Below are 26,733 nucleotides of genomic sequence, written 5' to 3' on the forward strand. Positions count from 1 at the left end.
TTTAGTGTGCTGTGTAAGCCCAGACATTGAATCTGCTTGAGTAATAATATTCTTATATGATTTGCATTTATATCTATGTGCAAGTAGATGTTGTGAGAGATATCGGGCTGAGAGAGGAAAACCCACAATATTTTCTCAATGTGCCTAAATATGGGGGACAAAATTCTCACAGTTTATTTAATTATTGAATTAACCTGTATAATTATGTGGGTCTGCATAATATAATCAACCATAAACAAGGAAGCAAGCAAGAGAGGGAGGGAGGAAGAGAGAGGGAGGGGAGGGATAGTAGAGTAGAAATGGAGAGAAGAAAGTAGGGAATAAAAGAAAGAAGAGATTCTTACAGTTTATTTAATTATTGAATTAACCTACATACTTATATTATGCAAACCTGTGGGTTTGCATAATATAATCAACAGGAGGGAAGGAAGGAAGGAAGGAAGGAAGGAAGGAAGGAAGGAAGGAAGGAAGGAAGGAAGGACCCACCCAGAGGAGAGGAAAGGAGGGAGAGGAGAATAGAAATGGAGAGAAGGAAGTAGGGAAAGAAGGAAAGGAGATAGGAAGGAAGGCAAATAGTAATAGTTCATGACTGATCAGCCATAAGGCCATCAAAATACAGAATATAAAACACAGAACATTAAAAACCCAATAAAGAATACAAATCATAATTCTTTGTCACTCCTACAGGTGAAACTCAAAGAATTAGAATATCGTGCAAAAGTTCATTTATTTCAGTAATGCAACTTAAAAGGTGAAACTAATATATGAGATAGACTCATTACATGCAAAGCAAGATAGTTCAAGCCATGATTTGACATAATTGAGATGATTATGTCTTACAGCTCATGAAAACCCCAAATCCACAATCTCAGAAAATTAGAATATTACATGCAATCAATAAAACAAGGATTGTACATAGAACAATATTGGACCTCTGAAAAGTATAAGCATGCATATGTACTCAGTAGTTGGTTTGGGCCCCTTTTGCAGCAATTACTGCCTCAATGCAGCGTGGCATGGAAGCTATCAGCCTGTGGTACTGCTGAGGTGTTATGGAAGACCAGGATGCTTCAATAGCGGCCTTCAACTCTTCTGCATTGTTCGGTCTCATGTCTCTCATCTTTCTCTTGGCAATGCCCCATAGATTGTCTATGGGGTTTAGGTCAGGTGAGTTTGCTGGCCAATCAAGCACAGTAATCCCACAATCATTGAACCGGGTTTTGGTGCTTTTGGCAGTGTGCGCAGGTGCCAAGTCCTGCTGGAAAATGAAGTCAGCATCCCCATAAAGCTCGTCTACGGAAGGAAGCATGAAGTGCTCCCAAATCTCCTGGTAGACGGCTGCGTTGACCCTGGACATAATGAAGCACAGTGGACCAACACCAGCAGATGACATGGCTCCCCAAATCAACACAGACTGTGGAAACTTTGAGCCTAGAATATTGAACTTTTTCACAATATTCTAATTTTCTGAGATTGTGGATTTGGGGTTTTCATGAGCTGTAAACCATAATCATCTCAGTTATGTCAAATCACAGCTTGAACTATCTTGCTTTGCATGTAACGAGTCTATCTCATATATTAGTTTCACCTTTTAAGTTGCATTACTGAAATAAATGAACTTTTGCATGATATTCTAATTTTTTGAGTTTCACCTGTACAATTTACCCCGATCAAACCCACCTATGCGGCTCCCAATTAAACTTTTTTATTCAAATAAAAGTCTGTATTATGTCATATAATACAAAAGGAATGGACATGGCTGCCTGGCGCTTAAGCTCATGCAACCAGTAGACAGTTAATTGCTCACTACAAAGGATTCCAGAATGATCAATCTTTGGCTCTACTAGCCTGAGAAGACCAGGTTTTCACATCTACATCTCAATGGTGGGATTCAAATTTTTTTACTACCAGTTCTCTGGGTGGGGCTTGGTGGGTGTGGCAGGGGAAGGATAGTGTAAAATCTCCAGTCAGAGGTGGCATTTGCCCGTTTTCCGAACTACTTAAAATTTCTGCTACTGGTTCTCCAGAACTGGTCAGAACCTGCTGAATCCCACCTCTGCTACACCTACAAATTAATGCATTACAGCAGGGGTCTTCAACCTTGGCAACTTTAAGACTTATGGACTTTAACTCCCAGAGCTGGCAGTTGAAGTCCACAAGTAGTTGCCAAGGTTGGACACCTCTGATTCTAGAGAGCTAAGTCTTCACATGAGGTATCCATTTTGTGTGGCGGCAATGACCGCTTGTAAATCAAATAGCACCTCAATGCGATTGGTCCTGGTAGGCGGGTGGTAGCACTTTCTTGGAAAATGTAGAGGCATCACTACATCTGGCAACTCCAAATCTCGACCAACAAATGTTCTGTCCTACACATTGGTTAAAAAAAATCAGTACACCAAATACAAACTAGGTGGATATGACCTCGTTGATGATCCTCACTCTGTCAAGGACCTTGGAGTTCTCATGTCAAATGACCTAAGCGCCAGAGCTCACTGTAACAGCATTGCCAAAAAAGCATTAAGAGTTGTAAATCTAATCTTATGAAGCTTCTCCTCAGGAAATATCAAATTGCTAACTAGAGCATACAAAACTTTTGCCAGACCAATACTTGAATACAGCTCATCAGTCTGGAATCCGCACTGCATATCAGACATTAATACAATTGAGCAAGTCCAGAAGTATTTCACGAAAAGAATACTACACTCCTCTGCTTGCAACGGAATACCCTACACTACCAGGCTTGAGATTTTGGGCTTCAACAACCTTGAACTATGCTGCCTACGGTTAGACTTAAGCATAGTACACAAACTTATCTGCTACAATGTCCTACCAGTCAATGACTACTTCAGCTTCCACCACAGCAATACAAGAGCACACAACAGATACAAACTCAATGTAAACCACTCCAAACTTGATTGCAGAAAGTACGACTTCAGCAACAGAGTGGTCAATGCCTGGAATGCACTACCTGACTCTGTTGTTATATCCCCTAACCCCCCACTCCTTTAACCTCAAACTATCCACTATTGACCTCACCCCATTCCTAAGAGGTCTGTAAGGGGCGTGCATAAGTGCACCATCGTGCCCCCTGTCCTATTGTCCCCATTTATTCGTACCTATTTCCTGTATTCTTACTCATGTTTACTATCTTGTAAGCGATTGACAAATCAAATTTAAAAATGGTGCAAAACCTGAATTCTTGACCCTGAGAAACAGGAGATCAGTAAGGGGTGGGGAGAAAAAGGGGTGTGGGGGAGAAAGAGATTTGATGTCAAGAGCAGCCAAGTCCTTTTAAATCATCATTATTATTGCATTTATTCTATATTATGCCCATGGGATGCTTTCAAGTTTTAAAAGAAGAAAGTTATCTTTTAAATAAACATGACAGGGACAGGATAGGAAGGCAATCGGTACCAGCATCTTCAAATTCTGGTAGAGAATTAGAGAGCTGGCTGGAGAATACTGGGAGTTGAAGTCCACAGGTCGTAAAGCTGCCAAGGATGGACACCTCTGATCTAAAATATCAGCAGTTTGTCTTTGGCAGGCCTGAATCTTGTTTAGAGTCTCTTTTCTGATTTCTACAATGAGCACATGTGAATGCAAACAGTCAAGCACATGGCTGAAGGTGTCGGGGACCCCATTCACATACCCAACCGTCTGTTGCATCAGTTGAAGTTGCATCAGTTGAAGACTACAATTTATCCTGATGAATATAAAAAAAAATTTGTTTAACAACCATGGTGTGAGCTTAACAACTGCAGCAAACAGGGTTCCTATGTCATGATAGCACCTCAACCTCAAAGCCTCGACTCCTTCGTCTCATCCTCCTGTTCATGGTGTAGGGTTTCCTACTTGGGCAGGGAGTTGGACTAGATGACCTACAAGTCTGTTTTTTAGTTCTTCTTCTTCTTCTTCTTCTTCTTCTTCTTCTTCTTCTTCTTCTTCTTCTTCTTCTTCTTCTTCTTCTTCTTCTTCTTCTTCTTCTTCTTCTTCTTCTTTTCTTCTTCTTCTTCTTCTTCCTCCTCCTCCTCCTCCTCCTCCTCCTCCTCCTCCTCCTCCTCCTCCTCCTCCTCCTCCTCCTCTTCTTCTCCTTCTTCTCCTTCTCCTTCTTCTTTTTCTTCTTCTTCCCCCCTATCCCTATCCCTATCCCTATTCTAATCCTGTTCTATCCTATCCTATTCTGCTGAGTGCAACATGGACACCCCTGTCAGATGGACATTGTGGGAAAATGAGGGTTGGATAAGGTAAAGGTAAAGGTTCCCCTTGCACATACATGCTAGTCATTTCTGGCTCTAGGGAGCGGTGCTCATCTCCATTACAAAGCCGAAGAGCCAGCGTTGTCTGAAGACGTCTCTGTGGTCATGTGGCCGGCATGATTAAACGCCGAAGGTGCACAGAACGCTGTTACCTTCCCACCAAAGGGGCCCCTATTTTTCTACTTGCATATTTTACATGCTTTCGAACTGCTAGGTTGGCAGAAGTTGGGACAAGTAGCTGGAGTTCACTCCGTTACGCGGCGCTAGGGATTCGAACCGCCAAACTGCCAACCTTTCTGATCAACAAGCTCAGTGTCTTAGCCACTGAGCCACCGCGCACCTCTTGGATCGCCCCCCACTGAGCCATGTTGGATAGGCATGGGTTGGAAAGCCATGATTAAACCTTGGAGAGAGGGGGAAAAACATTGTGGTTTAATATGCACAGCTGCAGCAGCCATTCCCCCAGGAAGCCTCTAAACAGTGGGATTCATTCTTGGCCAGCATTCAAAGTTGTTTCAAAAATGTTATCTGCGAATCCTAGGGCAACAGCTCCTGATACACACACACACACACACACACACACACCCCTGGTGAATCACAGCGATGGATGCACCTGGCACAATGCTGCTCACATTCCTGCACATGAGCCTGGAATGTCAGCTAAGCTGCTTCTCTTCCATTTCTCTGGCAAGCCAGCATCGCTTGGCAGAACAAGGCTAGCCTTCGCTTCTCAGCATTTGCAAAAGTTTTGGCATGAAAAAAAAAAAATACATGAGTCAGGTATGATGGGAAGAGTATCTAAGTTACAGGTCGTCCATATTATTTTTAGGGTGTCTCCATAGCCACTTTCTCACAATATGTTTTCCAGAAAAAACGACGACTAATAAAAGGGATCCAACAGGAAGCACAAACCCCTCTTACAACATCTTTGAGGAACTTACACAATTATACTCCTAACATGAAAAAAATATTCCAGAGAAAAGCTAGAATAGAATAGAATAGAATAGGAATAGAGAGTAGAGAGTAGAGAGTAGAGAACAGAGAACAGGGAACAGGGAATAGGATAGGATAGAAATAGGAATAGAGAATAGGAATAGAGAATAAGAATAGAATAGAATAGAATAGAATAGAATAGAATAGAATAGAATAGAGAATAGGAATAGAATAGAAACAGAACAAGAACAAGAAATAGAAATAGAATTACAAATAGAAATAGAAATAGAATTTTAGAAATAGAATTTTAGAAATAGAATAGAATAGAATAGAATAGCAGAGTTGGAAGGGACCTTGGAGGTCTTCTAGTCCAACCTCCTGCTTAGGCAGGAAAACCTATACCATTTCAGACAAATGGTTATCCAATCTTGAAATTCTTTGAACTGTACCATGGCCTTAGTTTCACAATGCCATCCCACCGTCCTAATATAGACAGTCCTCAACTTACAACCACAACTGAGCCCAAAATTTCCGTTGCTAAGTGAGACTATTCTATTCTATTCTATTCTATTCTATTCTATTCTATTCTATTCTATTCTATTCTATTCTATTCTACTCCATTATTCTGTTCTGTTCTGTTCTGTTGTGTTGTGTTCTGTTTTGTTCTACTCTACTCTACTCTACTCTACTCTATTCTTCCCATTAACAGGATTTGGATCCAATAATTGTTTAGTTCACAATAAACTTTCAGTACAACAACCTTACATAACCTTCAAATTCAAGGCACTCTTCACTTCTACAGTTAGCACATTTCCCCACAAAGAGGCAGGAAGCAGAATAAGTGCACAACCTTAATCATAAAACACCTCTAATTTACGCTCACTGGCCGTTGCTTTTCTTTCCATTCCTCCTACCCCTTTCTATCTTACTATCTCCACAATCCACTCCTTCCCTTTTCAAGGACTTGCAGAATAAATAATCTTAAAAGATCCCTTTTAAGAAAAGAAAAGAGGACGAAAACTCTGCTGTGTTTTGACTTTGTGTGTCAAAAGTTTTCTTGGCTGTCCTAAGCTTGCATGTAAGGCAAGAGAAAGGAAAAAAAACAAACCCCACAGTTGCAGGAAAGGAAAATGGAAATGACACCCTATGTAACATTACTAGGAATCATCTGCTTTGCAAAACAACGTCGTAATCCTAGAAACATTTTAATTGCATTTGTTATTTTTGAACCGAGAACTGTTCAATGATATACGAGCTGTTATTCTGACACACGGCCAGTTGTCTGTACTATAATATTTTTTTAAGACCCAGAGATTAGTATATTGGAACAACATGGGGAAAAAATATGACGACCTCAATGTTCAGGTAAAAGGTCTAATAGGCTAACATGAAAAAGTTTCATAACAGGAATGCCAAATGTGAACCCAGCCAACAAACGTGTAGTCAGCCAACAAAGAAGAACGGGTCAACCTATTCTTCAAAGCACCTGAAGGCAGGATAAGAAGCAACGGATGAAAACTCATCAGAGAAGCAACCTAGAAATAAGGAGAACTTTCCTGAGAGTGAGAACAATCAACAGAGGAACAACTTGCCTCCAGAAGTTGAGGGTGCTCCATCACTGGAGGTTTTTAAGAAGAGATGGGAAGGCCCCATCCTGTTCTATTCTATTCTATTCTATTCTATTCTATTCTATTCTATTCTATTCTATTCTGTTCTGTTCTGTTCTCTTCTCTTCTCTTCTCTTCTCTTCTCTTCTCTTCTTCTCTATATTCTATTCTATTCTCTTCTTCTCTATATTCTATTCTTCTCTATATTCTACTCTACTCTACTCTACTCCACTCCATTCCATTTTCTCTTCTCTTCTCCTCTTCTCTTCTCTTCTCTTCTCTTCTTCTCTATATTCTATTCTACTCTACTCTACTCTACTGTTCTATTCTTCTCTATATTCTATTCTATTCTATTCTATTCTATTCTATTCTATTCTATTCTATTCTATTCTATTCTATTCTATTCTACTCTACTCTACTCTACTCTACTCTACTCTACCCTACCTATTTTTTTTGTTTCTATTTCTGTTCTATATTCTATCCTATTCCTGAAGCTGATCCAAAAACTTAGAATTTGAGTGAAAGTGATTGATGGTGTGTGGGTGTATGAGAGAGAGAGAGGGACAGGGACAGGGACAGGGAGAGAGGGGGGAGGGAGGGAGGGAGGAAGGGAGACTGGACCCTATTTTTCACAGATAATGTCAGAGGACAGAGTGAATCAAGAACGAAGGGATCAAACCCCGTTTACATCCATGTTTCCGTGCAATAGCTTCATTCAAGGAGACAAGCCTTCTGCCACTTCCTGATTTATGTTAAAGAGGGGAAACATCCACATTGCCTTTAGAGCTCTGATGCCGCTGGAGGAAAAGCTTGCATTCTTCCCCACCCCCTAAAAGAAAAAGCATTTATTCACTGCTGTCACTCAACACCGGCCAAAAGAATTAGGCACTTAGTGTTTTCTCGGAGAAACCCGGTTGATTTAAAGCCAGCCGGTGCCCACGTTTGAAGCATACACATCTCCACTGGGACAGCAGTGTGATTTTTGGCTCACATTAACTATGACCTAACAGCGGCCTCCAAGCCATCATTGGCAGGAACATGAGCGCTCGGCTTAAAGACCCGGAACACGCATGCAAAGGCTTCTAAAAGGACGTTGGAAGGGCATGTGGGAATGGCCTTGGACGTACAGAAGAGCCACAGCTTAAACAGAATAACACAGTTGGAAGGGACCTTAGAGGGCTTCCAGCCCAACCCGCTTGCTCAAGCCAGAAACCTTACACTATTTCAGACAAACGGCTGTCCAATCTCTTCTTTTAAAAAAAAAACTTACAGTTTTGGAGCACTCACAATTTCGGGAGGCAAGTCGTTCCACTGATTACTGGTTGTTCTTCACATACAACCACAATTGAGCTCCAAATTGGTCACTGGTCAATTGCCAAAGGTAGCTTTACTATGAACAGTTTAGAATAGGAATAGGAGTAGAATAGAATTAGGAAGGAAGAATAGAATAGAATAGAATAGAATAGAATAGAATAGAATAGAATAGAATAGAATAGAATAGAATAGAATAGAATAGAATAGAATAGAATAGAAATAGAATAGAATAGAATAGAATAAGAAGGGAAGGAAGAATAGACCAGAGTAGAATAGAATTAGGAAGGAAGGAAGAATAGAATAGAATAGAATAGAATAGAATAGAATAGAATAGAATAGAATAGAATAGAATAAGGAGGGAAGGAAGAATAGAGTAGAGTAGAGTAGAATTAGGAAGGAAGGAAGAATAGAATAGGATAGAATTAGAATTAGAATTAGAATTAGAATTAGAATTAGAATTAGAATTAGAATTAGAATAGCAGAGTTGAAAGGGACCTTGGAGGTCTTCTAGTCCAACCCCCTGCTTAGGCAGGAAGCCCTACACCATTTCAGACCAATGGCTATCCAATCTCCCCTTAAAAACTTCCAGTGTTGGGGCATTCACAACTTCTGGAGGCAAGTTGTTCCACTGGTTAATTGTTCTAACTGTCAGGAAATTTCTTCTTAGTTCTAGGTTGCTTCTCTCCTTGATTAGCTTCCATCCATTGCTTCTTGTCCTGCCCTGAGGTGCTTTGGAGATAACCCACTGAGATACCTTTAACACCATTAAATACTAACATCTGTCTTTCCCAGGTCCTTGGGAGGTGGACAAAAATACCAAATCCAGGCTGAACCTCTAACTGACCATGCAATGAACCGTAACAATCTCAATAGTGGACATGATGCGATCCTAAAACAGTTGGAGCACCTCTTGAACAGCCATTGGCATTGACACATTTAATCATCCATCAATTGCACAAGGCAGCTTTGCTTGGAACAACTTACATCCTCTGACGATATCTGTAACACCATCAGACATCTACATCTGCCTATCCCAAGTCCTTGGGAAGAACTCAAGAAGTGGACAAATGTGCCAAATCCAGCCTGAACCTCTGACCAGCTGTGCAACCAACCATAATACTAATACTTTTAAAAAGGGACAGAGGATGGAGTTGTTCTCTCAAAAGTAAAACAATGACATTCCCCTTGTACTTAAGATGTTCTAGTCTCCTTCTGAATATGTACAAGATTTTGTGATGCTTATGAAGGATATTAGACCCAGAAAAGAATTTTTTCGTTTAAAAAAATAACCCATCTCTTCCATTTATTTACATAACAAAATTGCAGCTTGGCCCAGTGAAGAGGTTTCTATGTTTCTGATTTGCATAGCAACCAAAAATAAATGCTAGATATATTGTTTAGGGACGCACAAAATCCATTTTTTCCAGTCCCACATGCTGACCTTGAATTGCCTGGAGACATCTAAATCTCTTGGAAAACCTAATGCCTCTTCCATGTGCATTTTCCATTTAAATCACCGAGAAGTGGACACACCCTGCCTAATTCTCCTGTATCACCATTCCTGTAAGGCTGCAATGGAGAATCTTTTAGACTTGACACATCAAAAATTGGGAGAAATGCCTAACTTGATTCTGCTAGCATCTCTCTCTCTCTCTCTCTCTCTCTCTCTCTCACACACACACACACACACACACACACACCAACAAAAGAGAAACATTTTTTTTTCAATAAATGATTACAACAAAGATGATTAGGGGACTGGAGGCTAAAACATAGGAAGAGCAATTGCAGGAAATGGGTATGCCTAGCCTAATAAAAAAAGGACAGGGTTGACGTGATAGCAGTGTTCCGATATCTCAGGGGCTGCCCCAAAGAAGAGGGAGTCAAACTATTCTCCAAAGCACCTGAAGGCAGGACAAGAAGCAATAACAATGGAAACTTATCAAGGAAAGAAGCAACCTATAAGTAAGGAGAAATTTCCTGAACAATTAATCAGTGGAACAATTTGCCTCCAGAAATTGTGGGTGCTTCAACACTGGCATTTTAAAGAAGAAATTCAACAACCTTTTGTCTGAAATGGTCTAGGGTCTCCTGCTTGTGTAGGGGGCTGGACTAGAAGACCTCCAAGGTCTATTCTATTCTATTCTATTCTATTCTATTCTATTCTATTCTGTTTCTATTCTATTCTGTTTCTATTCTATTCTGTTCTGTTTCTATTCTATTCGTGTTAATGTGACTTTTTCCCTCATTTTTTTTTACTTTTTACTGTTTTGGAAACTTTGCAACTTTGCAACGAAGTTTTGGAAACTTTGCAGCAATTAACAGAAACAAAACCAACAACTATCATTAACTACTTCCAGTTGCCTAATACAGCTGTATATCTATTGCCCACCTGGAAAGTCCTCTCTTGTGTCCTTTTAAGACCAAGGAATAAATTAGATGGAACATTTTTTAAATCTCCATAATAGAATGAATGAGAGAGAAAACACTGGAATTAAATTCCAGGCCAGGTGCTGTTTATAAGAAGAAAACAGGGTTATTGAATGGTGTGAAACCTGTGTTTAGGAATACCTAGCTGTCAAGTGCTTTTGCACAACTACAGGAAATTCTCGACTTACAACCATTCATTTAGTGACTGTTCAAAGATACAGTGGTTCTGAAAAAATGGACTTATGACCATTTATGACAAAGAAAAAGATGTTTAGACTTTGGGAAAAGGGCAAAGAAGAAAAACTAGGACAATTAAGGGCTGGAGACTCAAATATACAGTATATAAAGAATGGTTGCAGGAATTGAGTATGGCCAGTCTAGAGAGAGAGAGAGAGAAAAAAAAGGGGGGGGACTGGATAAAGCTTGAAACAGATAACAGATAATCAGAGTTGGAAGGGACCTTGTAGGTCATCTAGTCCAACCCCCCACCCAAGCGGGAGACCCTACACCATTTCTGACAGATGGCAATCAAATCTCTTCTTGAAAGTCTCAAGTGATGAAGCTCCCACAACTTCCGAGGGCAACTTCTGTTCCATTGGTTGATTGTTCTCAGTGTCAGAAAGTTTCCCCTTATTTCCAGGTTCAATCTCTCCTTGTTCAGTTTCCATCCATTGTTCCTTGTCTGGCCTTCAGGTACTTTGGAAAATAGATTGACTCCACTCCTCCCTGAGGCAGCCCCTCCAATATTGGAAGGCTGCTCTCCTGTCTCCCCTGGTCCTTCTCTTCAGTAGACTCTTGAACTCGCAGCCCTGCTAAATTTTATTAAAAACTGTGTTTCAAATAAGAGCCAGAGTTTTCACAGATTAATTTACAATGAAAGCAAACAGCAATAAAAAAAAGACAACTGTCTTTTTTTAAAAAAGGGAAATGTTTTGAATTCCTCACTGTGGGAGCTATTAGCCAGTGGAACAGGCTGCCACATGAAGTGGTGAATTCACCATTGCTTGAGATCTTCAAACAGGTCACCTGTCAGAGATGCTCTAATAAAACTTGCACTGATCGGGGGGTTGAACTAGATGACCTCCAAGATCCCATACAGGTAGTCCTCAATATACAACCGGTTGTTTAGTGTCCGAAGACCAAAAATTCTACCTACCTAGAAAAAAAAGGGGATATAGAATGTCCACTTCACCCCCACAGTCACATCAGTGTCACATGACAATTTGGGGGGCTCAGCCACATGACCTCATTTACTGCTATTTGGAACACCCTGAGCTCCAGAGGTGAAGGTTCTGACCAGTTCTGGAGAACCGGTAGTGGAAATTTTGAGTAGTTCGGAGAACCGGCCAATACCACCTCTGACTGGCCCCGCCCCCATCTATTCTCTGCCTCCCGAGTCCCAGCTGATAAGCTGGGTCTTCTTTGGTTGCCCTGCACAGGAGAACGGAGCTGGAAAGCAGGTTAGTGGGGTGGGGAAGGAATGGGGATTTTGCAGTAACCTTCCCCCAGGAGTGGGGTGGTGTGATGACCCAGGCCATGGCACAAAAGCAACAAAGTCACAAAAGTAGCTAAAGTCCCTTTAATACTTCCAACTTGGCCCCCCAATGTCCAGTTATCATCGGCTGGAGAAAAAACTCTCCCAAGAACAGTTTTTAAAAGGAAGAAATTCATTCCGAACCCAAAGTACACATAGATTATAAATAAAAACCAACACAAACCACGCTGCAGCAATTAACGAGACAGGGCAGGATAAGGAATTGCAGACTTCCAAAAGATAACAAAACACACACAGTTGGGAGGACACCAGAATCCAGAAAAGACTTGACAAACAAAGATAATTCACGCTTTGCTTCCAGCAAGGTGCTGTGCCAAGCACCCTTTTTAAATGGCGCATGTGCTCCACACAGGAGAATTGTTTTGAGACAGTATGCCGTGTGCAAGAATGCACCGTGCTCAAGTGGCTTTGATTTTTCTTCTTCAATTTATTTGTGTCCTCCTTTTCATTGTAAAAAAGTTGGCCACCTTAGTTTTAGAAGGTGGAGATCAGGGTTTCTTAATCTTGACCACACTTGAAGAGATATGGACTTCAACTCCCAGAATTCCACAGCGATCCTGTGGAATTCTGGGGATTGAAGTCCACCTATCTCCAAGGTGCCAAGGTTGAGAAACAGGGGTGAAGATGGCTGGATAGGAGCCTCTTTCCTTTCAAAAACTATCATTGGATTAACTCTGAATCAGGATTCAAGCCATAATCATTATCCTAACTTGCTAACCAGAAGTTAGTAAGGGACTTGTTAGCATCACTAACACCCACGGGCAGTGTTGTACTTATGACCCACAATTAAGCTCAAAATTTCTGTTGCGAGGTTGTTAAGTGAATTTTGCCCCATTTTACAACTTTTCTGTTGAGGTGTAAGATTTAACCGCTGCCAGCTGCTGTAAGGCTGATGCAATTGCGGATGAATCAGCATAGCCTGGGTATTGCTCTTTTAAGACGAAGAACGAGTCGACAGAAGTTGATATAAGGCAGCCATTAGAGGGCAGGTTCTCTCCTCTTGTTTCCAGTATCCATTGCAGAGTTCTCCATGTAGAGTTCAGAAGAAGATTGATTGCTTGTAAGGTATTTTCCTACCATGTATATTTCCGTATATGTCTTGTAAATAAACCACTGTTAAATATTTGAGTTTCTCTGTGCTGTTTTGCTCCTGGATTGTCTCATAATAGTAGTCACACTACAAATGCTCTGACAATTTCTTGCCAAAGAATCACTGCAGTTAATAAATTAGTAACGTAGTTGTTAAGTGAATCTGGCTTCCCGATGGAGTTTGCTTGTCAGATTTGGGTTTCCCACATATTTTTTTCTTCTTTGAAAGGTATGGCTCTTAAAACAGGTGTGGCTCTTTCTACAGGTAAATGCAGGTAGCCCTGGAGTTATGACCACAACTGAGCCCCGAATTTATGGTGCTAAGGGAAGCATTTGTTAAGTGAGTTTGCCACATTTTCCTTGCTTGTTAAGCAAATCGTTGCATTTGTTAAGTGAGCAACACGGTTGTTAAGCGAATCTGGCTTCCCCATCGACTTGGCTTGTCAGAAGGTCACAAAGGGGATCACATGACCAAGGGACGCTGTGACCGTCATAAATAGAAACCAGTTGCCAAGCATCCAAATGTAAATCAGGTGACCGTGCGGTGATAACCATAAGTGTGAAAAACGATCGTAAGTCACATTTTTCAGTGCCCTTATAACTCTGAACCGTCACTAAGCAAACTGTTGTAAGCCAAGGACTGTCAGTGTTGCTGTATTTTCAGCAGTAATCCCAGAATAGCCATTTTGTAACACGGGGCTTACATCAGGGGTGTGGCTGCTGGGGGTTCGCAGGGGTTCGGGAGAGCCCCTAGCTAAGATTCTGTGCAGGTCGGAGAGCCCCCATGTCCTACTCCTGGCTGGCACTGCCCACCCTGCCCCTCCCCTCCAAGTTATCCCCACGTGGCCTGTTTTGGGTGCAGGTAAGTGCAGGGCGCATGCAGAGGCTCAGGGAGGGTGAAAAAACAGGCCTCCCGGAAGTTCGGGAAGGCCAGAAATGGGCCCATTTCCAACTTCCAGAGAGCCTCCGGAGCCTGGGGAGGCCATTTTTGCCCTCCCTGAGGCTTGAGGAAAGCCTCTGGAGACCAAGGAGGGCAACCCTCCCTGCTGTGGTGCAGGAGGCCGATTAGGCCACGCAGAAGGTGAAAAATGGGCCTCCTGGAAGTTCAGGAAGGCCGGAAATCGGCCCATTTCCAACTTCCAGAGAGACTCTGGACCCCAGGGAGGCCATTTTTGCTTTTCCTGAGGCTTGAGGAAAGCCTCTGGAGACCAAGGAGGGCCACCCTCCCTGCTGTGGTGCAGGAGGCCGATTAGGCCACGCAGAAGGTGAAAAATGGGCCTCCTGGAAGTTCAGGAAGGCCGGAAATGGGCCTGTTTCCAACTTCCAGAGAGCCTCCGGACCCCGGGGAGGCCATTTTTGCCCTCCCTGAGGCTTGAGGAAAGCCTCTGGAGACCAAGGAGGGCAACCCTCCCTGCTGTGGTGCAGGAGGCCGATTAGGCCATGCAGACGGTGAAAAATGGGCCTCCTGGAAGTTCAGGAAGGCCGGAAATGGGCCCGTTTCCAACTTCCAGAGAGCTTCGGACCCCGGGAGGCCATTTTTGCCCTCCCTGAGGCTTGAGGAAAGCCTCTGGAGACCAAGGAGGGCAACCCTCCCTGCTGTGGTGCAGGAGGCCAATTAGACCACGCAGAAGGTGAAAAATGGGTCTCCTGGAAGTTCAGGAAAGCCGGAAATGGGCCCATTTCCAACTTCCAGAGAGCCTCCGGACCCCGGGAGGCCATTTTTGCCTTCCCTGAGGCTTGAGGAAAGCCTCTGGAGACCAAGGAGGGCAACCCTCCCTGCTGTGGTGCAGGAGGCCGATTAGGCCATGCAGAAGGTGAAAAATGGGTCTCCTGGAAGTTCAGGAAGGCTGGAAATGGGCCCATTTCCAACTTCCAGAGAGCCTCTGGACCCGGGAGGCCATTTTTGCCCTCCCTGAGGCTTGAGGAAAGCCTCTGGAGAGCAAGGAGGGCAACCCTCCCTGCTGCGGTGCAGGAGGCCGATTAGGCCACACAGGAAGTGAAAAATGGGTCTCCTGGAAGTTCAGGAAGGCCGGAAATGGGCCTGTTTCCAACTTCCAGAGAGCCCCCGGACCCCGGGAGGCCATTTTTTTCCCTCCCCGAGGCTTGAGGAAAGCCTCTGGAGACCAAGGAGGGCAACCCTCCCTGCTGTGGTGCAGGAGGCCAATTAGGCCACGCAGAAGATGAAAAATGGGTCTCCTGGAAGTTCAGGAAGGCCGGAAATGGGCCCATTTCCAACTTCCAGAGAGCCTCTGGACCCCGGGAGGCCATTTTTGCCCTCCCTGAGGCTTGAGGAAAGCCTCTGGAGACCAAGGAGGGCAACCCTCCCTGCTGTGGTGCAGGAGGCCGATTTGGCCACGCAGAAGGTGAAAAATGGGTCTCCTGGAAGTTCAGGAAGGCTGGAATCCAGAGAGCCCCCGGACCCCGAGGAGGCCATTTTTGCCCTCCTGGAGGCTCGAGAAAGCTTCCAGAGCCCAAGGAGGGCAAAAATACTACCCTCCCCCTGCTGTGGTGCAGGAGGCCGATTAGGCCACACCCACCATGGCCACACCCACCCATCAATCACGCAGAGAACTCATTGCTAACATTTTTGAAGCCCATCCCTGGCCTATATCCGTTTGTTGCTTGGTGTTGGAACTTTCAAGGTCACCTGAGGGGAAAAAAAACAGGCTAAAAAAAACCCCCTGTCTTATAGTTTTATTCTCACCTTTTCAGAAGATAAATCAAAAGTCTTTAGCAGCGGGCAATACTCTGTTCTTGTCATTGTTTCTCTTCCCCCCCTCCTCTTTGCAGGGAGGAGCACCGCTGCCAACATCAAAACAACTTCTCCAGCTGAGTTTGGAAAAGATCAGCCTTTTTTTTCTACAAAGAGGAGGATCGCTTTTATGTTCTAATAAGATTCTCGTGGATTTAAGCGTTAGTAAAACCGGACATGGGGAGTGGGAGGTGGAGGAGTAGGGAGGGCAAGAAAATCCGCATCAAGATGCAAGAAAACAACCTAGCTCAGAGAGCACCAAGGACTCCACAGTTCAAACCGGAGCTGCAAATATTCTCTTCTACTGGACAGTAGATGATCTGTCTGTCTGTCTATCCATCTATCCGTCCATCCGTCCTTTCATCTATCTATCTATCCTATATCATCTGTCTGTTTGTCCAGCCAGCCAGCTGGCCATCCATCTATCTATTTCTACCTCTATCGTCTGTCCGTCCATCCATCCATCTATCCACCCACCCACCCACCCACCCACCCACCCATCTATCTATCCTATATCATCTGTCTGTCTGTCTGGCCGTCCATCTATCCATCTATTTCTACCTCTATTGTCTGTCTGTTTGTCTGTCTGTCCATCCGTCCATCCATCTGTCTCTGTCTGTCTATCCATCCATCCATCCATCCATCCATCCATCCGTCTATGTCATCTATCTGTCCCTCTCTCTCCCCCCCTCTCTCTCTGTCCGTCCATCTATATCATCTGTCTGTCCGTCCATCCATCCATCTCTCCATCTCTCCATCCATCTATCTATATCACATGTCTGTCTGTCTGTCTGTCTGTCTGTCTGTCTGTCTGTCTATCTATCTATCTATCTATCTATCTATCTATCTATCTATCTATCTATCCATCCATCCATCCATCCATCCATCCATCCATCTATCTATCTATCTATCTCTACTTCTATCGTCTGTCTGTCTGTCTACCTAATTTGAAGACTGTCCATTTCATTCATGCACGTGTCGGTTTGCACATTTAAACACTTGCACACAAGCCCTGAGAAGAAAAAGAAAACACAGTAAAAACATGGTAATTCCAGCATGACGATTATCTTTAACACCATCAAACATCTACATCTGCCTATCCCAGGTCCTTGGAAAGACTCATTGTGAATAAAAATGCAATCCAAACATCTGGCTGATTATGCAACCAAGCGTCCTATAATAATAATTTCCAAGTGAATTCAATTGACTTTACTTTACAAACCGCCTGACTTTAAGTGAACACGCGATTGGTCCAATGCAATCTGCAAATGCAAAAATGCTCAAACAGGTTTTAGAACCTCACATTCTAATCTTCATTATTTTAAGCCTGGCATTATCTTTTGTTGCTTAGTAGAGGTTGTGCGAACTCAGCCAATGCAGTTATTTGTCATGGCTTGGTATGTATTGCCTGAAGAAAACCATTCTGATTTTTGAAAACTGAGCATGCTGTGTGAACATGGCCACAGTGAAATCATACAATTTTAGCACAAGGGTCAGGAGAATGGGTGAGTCTTTCTGTGTGCTTTGGTGTGGGTTTAGAGCTGCCTATATATTTTAACAACCATGTTCATTCTCAAGTCACTAGGCTTTGTTTAAGGCAAAATGCTGTGCTAATATGGTGCATTTAGGTCATCTCGCTAATCCAAAGGCAGGATAAGCCATGTTTGGGCCTAGTATCCATGAATCCATTCTATATTGTTTGTTGACAAGGCCTACTGGGGCCACCTATCCACCAGTGTTATTTCATTTACTCCCTTGATTGAATTACAGATAGTCCAAGAGGCTCATACAAATTCATCATCGAATAGAATACAGCCTCTTGCCCCCAACAACCTGGGTCCTCATTTTACCCACCTTGGAAGGATGGAAGGCTGAGTCAACCTTGAGCCTGGTGGGATTCGAACTGCCAAATTGCAGTCAGTGGGCAGTCAGCAGAAGTAACTTGCAATAAGGCACTCCGACCACTGTGCAACCAAATGTATGACCTTTCTTGCCACATTTGTTAAGTGAATCACTGCAGTTGTTAAATGAGCAACCTGGTTGTTAAGTGAAATTGGCTCCCACATTGACTCTGTGTCAGGATTCCGGCAGTAGTTATCCCAATTAAATCACGAGTCTCGAGCCAAACTTCCAAAACTACAAGGGATTTATTGGGAGTTAACATGTCGGCATGACCTAGATGTAGCCGACTCTGAGACATGTGGCCGTATATTCATGAACTGGAATAGAGCATGGTAACAAGGTCAGCCAATGAATGGGCATAGCAGCTAAGTTAGCCAATGAGGACTGTTTTGGAAACTGAAACTAGAAGTAGCCTAGGCTGGAAACTGAAACTAGAAGTAGCCTAGGTGTGACTCTATATTAAGATCTGCAACTCTGAAGCTATGTTGAGCTCTGAGTCTGTCTATTGAATATGAAACTGCTTCTCTCCTCTGCTGTGTTTAATGCTTGCCTGCTGAACTAAAGTGAAACTGATGTCTGTTTCTGAGCTCCCGAGTTGCTACTGAAGCTCTGAACTTGTAACATGTCTATTTCTGTCTGAGTTTGATTTTTCTGGTGCTGAAGTAACGCTGCAAAACTCTGAATAACACGTACTTCACTGTCACCCTTGACCCTGGTTTTCCCCCACCCCTCTGGGTGTATCGTAATTCATATTCTCCAACAAAACACGTCCATAGCCAAGAGTCCTCAATCATATTCTCCAAGTAGATTTTTGCCCTGCAGAAACTTCAGTCACCTAGTTACAATCTCTGGAAAAATATGAATGGAATGCACTTTCGATTCCAAATGCTACACTGCTTTATCCTTTCCCCACTTTCTGTTGGCAACTATAATGTATAGAATGTTTTATGAGTTGATACCCTGTTTGTCAGAAGATCACAAAAGGGGATCGCATGATCTGGGAATACTGAAACCATCATAAATATGAGTCAGTTGCCAAGCATCTGGATTTTATCATGTAACCATGGGGAGGCTGCAACGGTCATAAGTATGAAAAACTTTTTTCAGTGTTGTTTTATCTTTGAACTGTTCCTAAATGAACCACTGTAAATTGAGGACTGTCTGAATAGTTATTCAGGATTCAAAATATTTTACTACTGGTTCTGTGGGTGTGGCTTGGTGGGCATGGCAGGGGAAGGATACTGTAATATCTCCAGTCAGAGGTGGTATTTGCCGGTTCTCCATACTACTCAAAATTTCCGCTACTGGTTCTTCAGAACTGGTCAGAACCTGCTGAATACCACCTCTGGTTCCGGTCATTTTTTCCCCCAGCTGAAATTCTTCTGCTCTTTGCAGTCTAAAACTGGGACATTTCCATCCCATCATCCTCCAGTTTCTGAAACAACTTCCCCACTCAACACAACCTACCCTCAACTGCCTAAGATCTGAATGACCAAGGTGTCAGAGCGTTCGCAGTGTGACTATTATTGTGAGACAACCCAGGAGCAAAACACAGCACACAGACATTTAACAGTGGTTTATATTCAAGACTTATACAGAAATATACGTGGTAAGCAAATACCTGGCAAGCAATCAATCTTCTTAACTCTGCATGGAGAACTCTACAATGGAGACAGGATACAAGGAGAGAGAACACGTCCTCTAATGGTTGCCTTTATATAGACACCTCTTAAAATGGTAAAGACTTCTGCGGACCCATTCTTCATCTTAAAAGGGCAATACCCATGCTATGCTGATTCATCCTAATTGCACCAGCCTTAACATTGGATCAGCCTTACAGAAACTGGTCAGCTCTTAAATCTCAATATCATAACGCAAGGGCTACACAACAAGTAACTTCACCTCCCCGAGTTAAAACATGGTCGGTGATGCTAATCTCCCTCTGTCTCCCTCCATTCCCCAGCCTCTAAAGCAGGGGGCTCCTAATGGCTGTCCCATTAGGAGCTTAGATCTGGCCCATGGGACCACCCTGGAAACAATGAAGGACCGGCCCGTGGTGCCTCTGCCAGTGAAAATGAAGTGGGGGGGGGGGCACTGGCAGAAGGCTGCAGGAGTCTGTCATGGCCAACAATGGGCCCAGAAGGGCTGCCCCCCCTCAGCTCCATTTTCAGTGGCAAAGGGCTGCTTTGGGAGCCCGTTTATTGCTGGCAGAGCACTCAAGCCACCACAGGCACCTCACCTGACATGAGTGACATCAAGCTGGCCACACCCACGCTTGCCACCCACCCTGCCCCCCAAGGTCAAACACAACCCTGATGCGGCCCTCAATGGAATTGAGTTTGACACTCCTGCTCTAAAGCAGTGATCCCCAACCTTTTTTATGCCGCGGCCCGGTATCCCCAACCTTTTTTATGGTGCGGCCCGGTACTGGCATAAGCTGGGCGCCGCCATCTTGTTTTGATGAAAAAGTGCTTCCAGTGAGCTCACCGGAAGCACTTTTTCATCAAAACAAGATGGCGGCTGCGCTCTGGTGAGCTTTTCCGGGTAGAAATGGCTTTCTACCGGAAAAGCTCACCGAAGCACTTTTTCATCAAAACAAGATGGCGGCGCCCAGCAAACCAGTGGCCCGGTAGGATTTGTTCCACGGACCAGTACCGGTCCGCAGACCGGTGGTTGGGGACCCCTGCTCTAAAGCAATGTTTCTCAACCCTTAGCAACTTGAAGTTGGGTGGACTTCAAAGAGTTGAAGTCCACCCATCTTCAAGTTGCTAATGGTTGAGGAACATTGCTGCAAAGAAACCAAAATGCTCATCCACACAGGAGTTTCTAACAATCAAGTTTCATCAAGTTTCTAACAATGAGGCCTCTGAAAAGTTGAAGCTGAGGCCCTGAAAAACCTTGTTCCCGGTTGAGCCTTTATAGAGAGATAGAGATAGAAATGATACAGATAGAGATAGAGATGATAGAGATAGAGATGATGAGATAGAGATGATAGAGATGATAGAGATGAGAGAGATGAGAGAGAGAGAGAGAGAGAGAGAGAGAGAGAGAGAGAGAGAGAGAGAGAGAGAGAGAGAGAGAGAGATCCAAATAAGTACCAACTCTTCCAATCATCATTGTATACACTGGTGTTTCTCAACTTGAAAGCGTGTGGACTTCAACTCCCAGAATGTCTTGCCTAATACTCCCAGAATGCCTAGACCAGGGAATTCTGGGAGTTGAAGTCCACACGTCTTCAAGTTGCCAAGATGGAAAAACCTATGCTATACATGGTAGGTGCGAAAGCCTCCATGCCAAATGCCAGCATTGAAACCTCAGCTTCCATGTATAAAATCCTCTACTCCCCCCTGGGTTCATTCACACAACATCCTTTCCCAAGTCAGTCTTGGCAGCGCGGACAAAATCAACACAATCTTAAGCAACACTGTTTACTTTTTAAAAATGCTTTCTGCCTATCAAAAGGTAACCAGCTGGGGTTTCATTTAATAGGATACACCAGGGATTTAAGAGTCTGGAGACCTGCCAGTCACTAAACGTCCTTTGCAAAGTGGGCAGCCCTCCCAGAAATTTAAAAAAAAAAAAAAAATTGCCATCACAAAGTGAGTTAAGTTGGGGTTTGGGAATCTTTCTGCCCCATGATCAGTCTTCAGGGGATTAGATCCAACTCCATCTCTCTCGTTTTTTTCATTAAAAAAAAGAAGTAAATAATAAAATAAAACTCCAACACCAAAAGAAGCAGAATCTTTGTGTCTTCCCGTTTTATCTTACACAATCAAATACCTCTCAAAACCTTCATATGTGTGTGTGTGTGTGTGTGTGTGTGTGTGTATATATATATACACATACATACATACATACATACATACATACATACATACATACATACACACACACACACACACACACACGTAGTATTCAGGTCACTGTTCTGCTCAGCCAGCCGGAAAGTTCGTCCAACTTTCACTTTTCAAATGAAATCCTTTTTAGGGCTGGAAAAGAAACAAACCACTCCTCCCCCCGCTAGTAAAAAGCTATCCAAAATCCCCCCCGCCCCGCCACCTCCCGAGCTTAAAAAAAGGAACTAATTGGAAAGAGAGGGGGGGAGAGGGGGGGAGGAGAGGAGAGTAGGGAGAGAGAAGAGAAGAGGAGAAGGGGGAGAGATGGAGAGGGAGGAAACAAGAGAAGAGGAGGGAAGAGGGGGAGAAGACAAGGGGGAGGGACGAGAGAGGAGGGAGAGGAGAGGAGAGGGGGGAGAGAGGGAGAGGGGAGGTATCTTAAGTTTAAAAGTTCACAAACTTCCCCGTAGCTTAAGAGGTAAAGTTCCCCGCCTTTCCCGAAGATCCCTCCCCCCCACACACACACCTTTTAAAGATACGTTTGCAGTGATCGGGATTGGGGAGGGGGTCACTCCAGGCGACCGACTTTGGTTTACTTCGGATTTACTCAGAAGCGGGCGGCTCCAGCGGAGACCAGAGAAAGTGACTTACCTTAAAACTTTCCAGCTCTTCCGAGGGTCCAAGTCGGGGATGATAGAAACCATCGTTCCGTCTCTCTCTCTCTCTCTCTCTCTCTCTCTCTCTTTCTCTCTCTCTTTCTCCGTTTAAAGGCCAAGCAGCTTCGGAGATGCGGCCGGGAAGCGGGACCGAAGAGCCCAAAACGGCCGGGAAAAAAAAAAGAAGAAAAGGACGCGCGCGCTTGCTTTCCCCGGCTCTCGATCTCTTCTCGCGCCTTCCTCCTCCTCCACCGCACCGCAAGGAAAGTCACCGGGCTGCGCCTCTCTGCTTTGATAAAAGCCCCGCCGCGCTCTCGCGTTTTTGGAAAAGAAAAGCGAGCGGGGAGGGGGAAGGGGGGAAAAAAGCGCCCGAAGGCTCCAAGCGCTGCCCTTTCGCCGGCTCGACTGGGCTCGGCCTCCGCACAGTCCGCCCCTGCAGGCGGCAGGCGCAGGGGGAGGCTTACTCTTCACCTTCAGGGAAGCGCCAGCGCCAGCGCCTCCGCCCGCAACGGGCTGAAGCTCGGGGCCCGATTGCTGCAAGATGAAGAGTTGCTGTCCGCTGAGTTGGGATAGGTCGGGGGGTGGGATGGGGACGTGTGAGGGGAGGGGGGCTACTTTCCACGGACTGACTTCCCGGCTCAACAGCGGGGAACCAGAGGCCAGAATTTAGGGGGAATTTCTCTCTCTCCTCCCCCGATTTTGTGACACCCTAAAAACTCACCCATCCTTCTCTTTTCTCTCTTCTCTTTTACTCTTCCTCCCCTCTCTTTTTACTGTTCATCTTCTCTTTTCTCATTATTTCCCCTCTTTCCTTCTCTCTTTTCCCTGCCTTTTCTCTTCTTCTCTATCCTTCTCTCCCTCCTCCTCCTCTTCTCTTTTTCATAGCTGATTCAGGAATTCTGGGAATTGAAGTTCACAGGTTGTGGCCATAGTTGCCCACCTCTGTCCTAGTAGATATCTTTCTTGGAGAAGACTTTAAAAAAAAAAAAAAAACCATCACACATTTCAGGCTTTTGCCCAACTAATGAGACAAAAGAGACAAACAGGCTGGCAAGAGGAGGTAAACTTCTGATTTATTGTTCAGAAGGCAGCCCTTGGGGATAAAACAAATTGTTTTTAGTATTAACAGAGGGATACAATCAAGATCAAGGGAAGTACTAATACCACTCTTTAAAGCCTTAGTAAGACCACACCTAGAGTAGTACATCCAGTTTTGGTCACCACATTATAAAAAAGATGTTGAGGCTCTAGAAAAAGTACAGAGAAGAGCAACCAGGATGATTAGGGGACTGGAGGCTAAAACATACAGGAACTGGGCTTGGCTAGTCTAGTAAAGAGAAGGACCAGGGGAGACAGGATCGCAGTCTTCCAATATTTAAGGGGCTGCCACCAAGAGGAAGGGGTCAAGTTATTTTCCAAAACACTTGAAGGCCAGTCAAGGAATAATGGATGGAAACTGAACAAGGAGAGATTCAACCTGGAAACAAGGAGAAACTTTCTGACAGTGAGAACCATCAACCCATGGAAAGAGAAGTTGCCTTCGGAAGTTGTGGGAGCGCCATCACTTGAGACCTTCAAGAAGAGATTGGAGTGCTATTTGTCAGAAATGGTGTAGGGTCTCCCGCTTGATTGGGGGGTTGGACTAGATGACCTCCAAGGTCTCTTCCAACTCTGATTATCTGTTAAATCTGAATAAAATCTATGCTCAAATGCTTGGGTTTCTCTTATGGCCTGTCTTTGTTTTTGCAGAAGGAAAATTTTCTTCAGGTTCTTTGTTATGGTAACAGTCAGCTTTGATGTCTATGGATATTCTCAACCATCCAGGTCAGGGGTCAGCAACCTTAAACACTCAAAGAGCCACAACAGTCCTGACCGAAAGCCCCCCCCCCCCATTCAATTCTGGAGCCGACTGGAAGTCCAGTTCCCCCACCATAGTGTCTCCTCCTTCCCCCACCATAGAGACTCTTCCTAATAGAGACTCTTCCTTTTTCCTCTACCTGTCCTAACTGAAAGCCCTATCCGTTGTGGAGCCTTAGCAGAGGGATGAAAGAGCCACATGCGGCTCCAGAGCTGTGGGTTGCCAATCCCTGATCCAGGTCATGGTTGTCCCAAACCTGCTTTTCCCAAAGGCAACTGGACTTTCTTTGGGGAGTTTTTTTTCCCCCTTTTGTTTCTCACCCAAGAAGTTTGTTCAGTTCCTTGGGTGAGAAGCAAAAACTTCTCAATGAAAAAAAACAAAAACCAGCAAGTCCAGTAGCCTTTTCGAAGAAGCACCTTTGCGACAGTAAGATCTGGTATCACACCAGTGGTGCTATTCGACCGTTTCAGCCCGATTCTACCGAGCCGGTAGCGGCGATGAGCACCAGAGACCGAACTGATTATCTCCGACGCTCTGCTGTTGGGCCCACCTCTGAATTTGAAGCGCAGCTGCTTTGTGCAGCAAGCAGGTTGCTGTGTGTCAGCTGCCAAAGCGACAGGGAGAGTGCGGGATTGCAGGAGGCGAGTTGGAAACACCTGCGCAAAGTGCACATTTGGCGCATGTGCATGTGCAAAGGGTGTGCGCGTGCACCCATCTAGCCATGCCCACCAAACCGGTGGCAAATTTTTTTGAAACGCACCACTGTATCACACCTAATGTGAAGGTCCGGTATTTGACTGGTTGCTTTTGATTGTAGAATAATGTCCCAAATGTTCTACTTTAACACCAACCTAGTTCAGGATAAGTGAAGTCTGTCTCCTTTGTGGGTAGAGTTGAGAAGAAGGCAACCTATGGGAATAAGGTAGAAAAATTGTTCCTAGGGTATAAACATAAACTGTTTCAACTCCTTCCCTCAAAACGTCGCTACAGAGCACTGCACACCAGAACAACTAGACACAAGGACAGTTTTTCCCCCGAATTCCATCACTCTGCTAATCAAATAATTCCCTCAATACTGTCCAACTATTTACAAAGTCTGCACTACTATTACTATTAATCTTCTCATCACTCCTTATCACCCATCCCCTCCCACTTATGACTGTACGCCTGTAACTTGTTGCTTGTATCCTAATGATCTTTATTGACTGTTTCCCAGTATGATTTGACTGCTTATTGCACCCTATGACTATTATTAAGTGTTGTACCTGATGATTCTTGTCTCTTGACTAATGTATTTTTTTTTCTTTTATGTATACTAAGAGCATTTGCACCAAGACCAATTCCTTGTGTGTCCAATCACACTTGGCCAATAAAAGAATTCTAATTCTAATAATTCCAATCCCCAAAGGTGTTTTTTCAAGTGGTAACTGAACTTCCTTGTTTTTTCTTTGAAGACATTTCGCTTCTCCTCCAAGAAGCTTCCCCATTCCCCAGTCAGAGCTGAAGAAGCTTCCTGGAGGAGAAGCGAAACGTCTTCAAAGAAAAAACAAGGAAATCCAGTTGCCTCTTTAAAAAAAGCACCTTTGGGATAACCATGACCTGGAGGAGCTGAGAGAATCTCCATAGACGCTTATCTATGCATTTTGTGATGAACAACCTTTGAATGGTGCAGGAATATGAATGGATTTCCAGAAAAAAATTGCAGACTACAAGAACCATGTGCGCTTCAGTTTGGAATTCAGACAACACAGACTCATCCTCAACAGCCTGCGCCTGTCTTCAACAGGGAAGGAACACAGGGAAGAAAACATCCTGTGGAAAGCACCATTCCCCAACACAGTTTTTTTCAGTAGTTCCATGAAGGCTCCACACCCATTTGCATTACTCAGGTGATCCTAATGACACAAAAAACCTCCAAGTGGCCTCAACGGCTCTCTAAAAAGAATGCAAATGACCAGCTGTCTGCAAGGAGTATAAAATCCTTCCATTCCCAACCATCCAGTCAGAGCTGAAGAAGCTTCTTGGATGAGAAGTGAAACGTCTTCAAAGAAAAACCAGAAAGTCCAGTTGCCTTTTGGGAAAAAAAAAGCACCTTTGGGACAACCATGACCTGGATGATTTGAAAATGTCCATAAACATTTGACTGTGGAATAACTAGTTTGATTTATTTACAGGTTGTCCCAGACTTACAACAGTTCATTTAGTGGCCATTTTGAAGTTACAACATCACTGAAAATAGTGTCTTATGACCATTTTCCACAGGGGTGGGATCCGACAGGGTTAACTGCCGGTTCGGTGATTTACGAGGTTCAGTGATTTATGATGTGCTTCCCTGCACGCTGCGCATGTGCCTGTAAATAGTCATCAGCTTGCTGCCTGGACAGCTGAGCAGCGCTGCGTGCAGGGAAGCAGCATTTGAAAAAGCACTTTTTTCCTGCTTTTTCAACTGCACCTGTGACTCGCATGGCAGCTGAGGTTGAAAAAGCAGGAAATAAAGGTCAGGTAAGAGCCTGGGTGGGCAGGTGGGTCAAAACATTAGCAGACA

General features: G+C 44.1%; 1 protein-coding gene across 15 annotated transcripts in view; it reads right to left on the reverse strand.

The window, feature by feature from the left end:
- CELF2 (CUGBP Elav-like family member 2) overlaps positions 1–22,566 on the reverse strand; it is a 587,571-nt gene extending 565,005 nt beyond the window's left edge. For 4 of the 15 annotated variants that reach the window (XM_087968870.1, XM_087968838.1, XM_087968839.1 and 1 more), the window contains exon 1: positions 22,326–22,565. In XM_087968870.1, the coding sequence (XP_087824996.1) occupies positions 22,326–22,378 (53 nt within the window). In that variant the 5' untranslated portion in view covers positions 22,379–22,565. Of the gene's footprint in view, positions 1–22,325 lie in introns of all 15 variants that reach the window. The other 11 variants (XM_087968856.1, XM_087968851.1, XM_087968852.1 and 8 more) reach the window with 4 other exon arrangements.
- Positions 22,567–26,733: the final 4,167 nt, after the last annotated feature.

This window comes from Notechis scutatus, chromosome 6 (genome assembly GCF_049901735.1).
Source record: "Notechis scutatus isolate UNSWTSFEM ecotype Mainland chromosome 6, rNotScu1.2, whole genome shotgun sequence".
Taxonomy (NCBI): Eukaryota; Metazoa; Chordata; class Lepidosauria; order Squamata; family Elapidae; genus Notechis; species Notechis scutatus.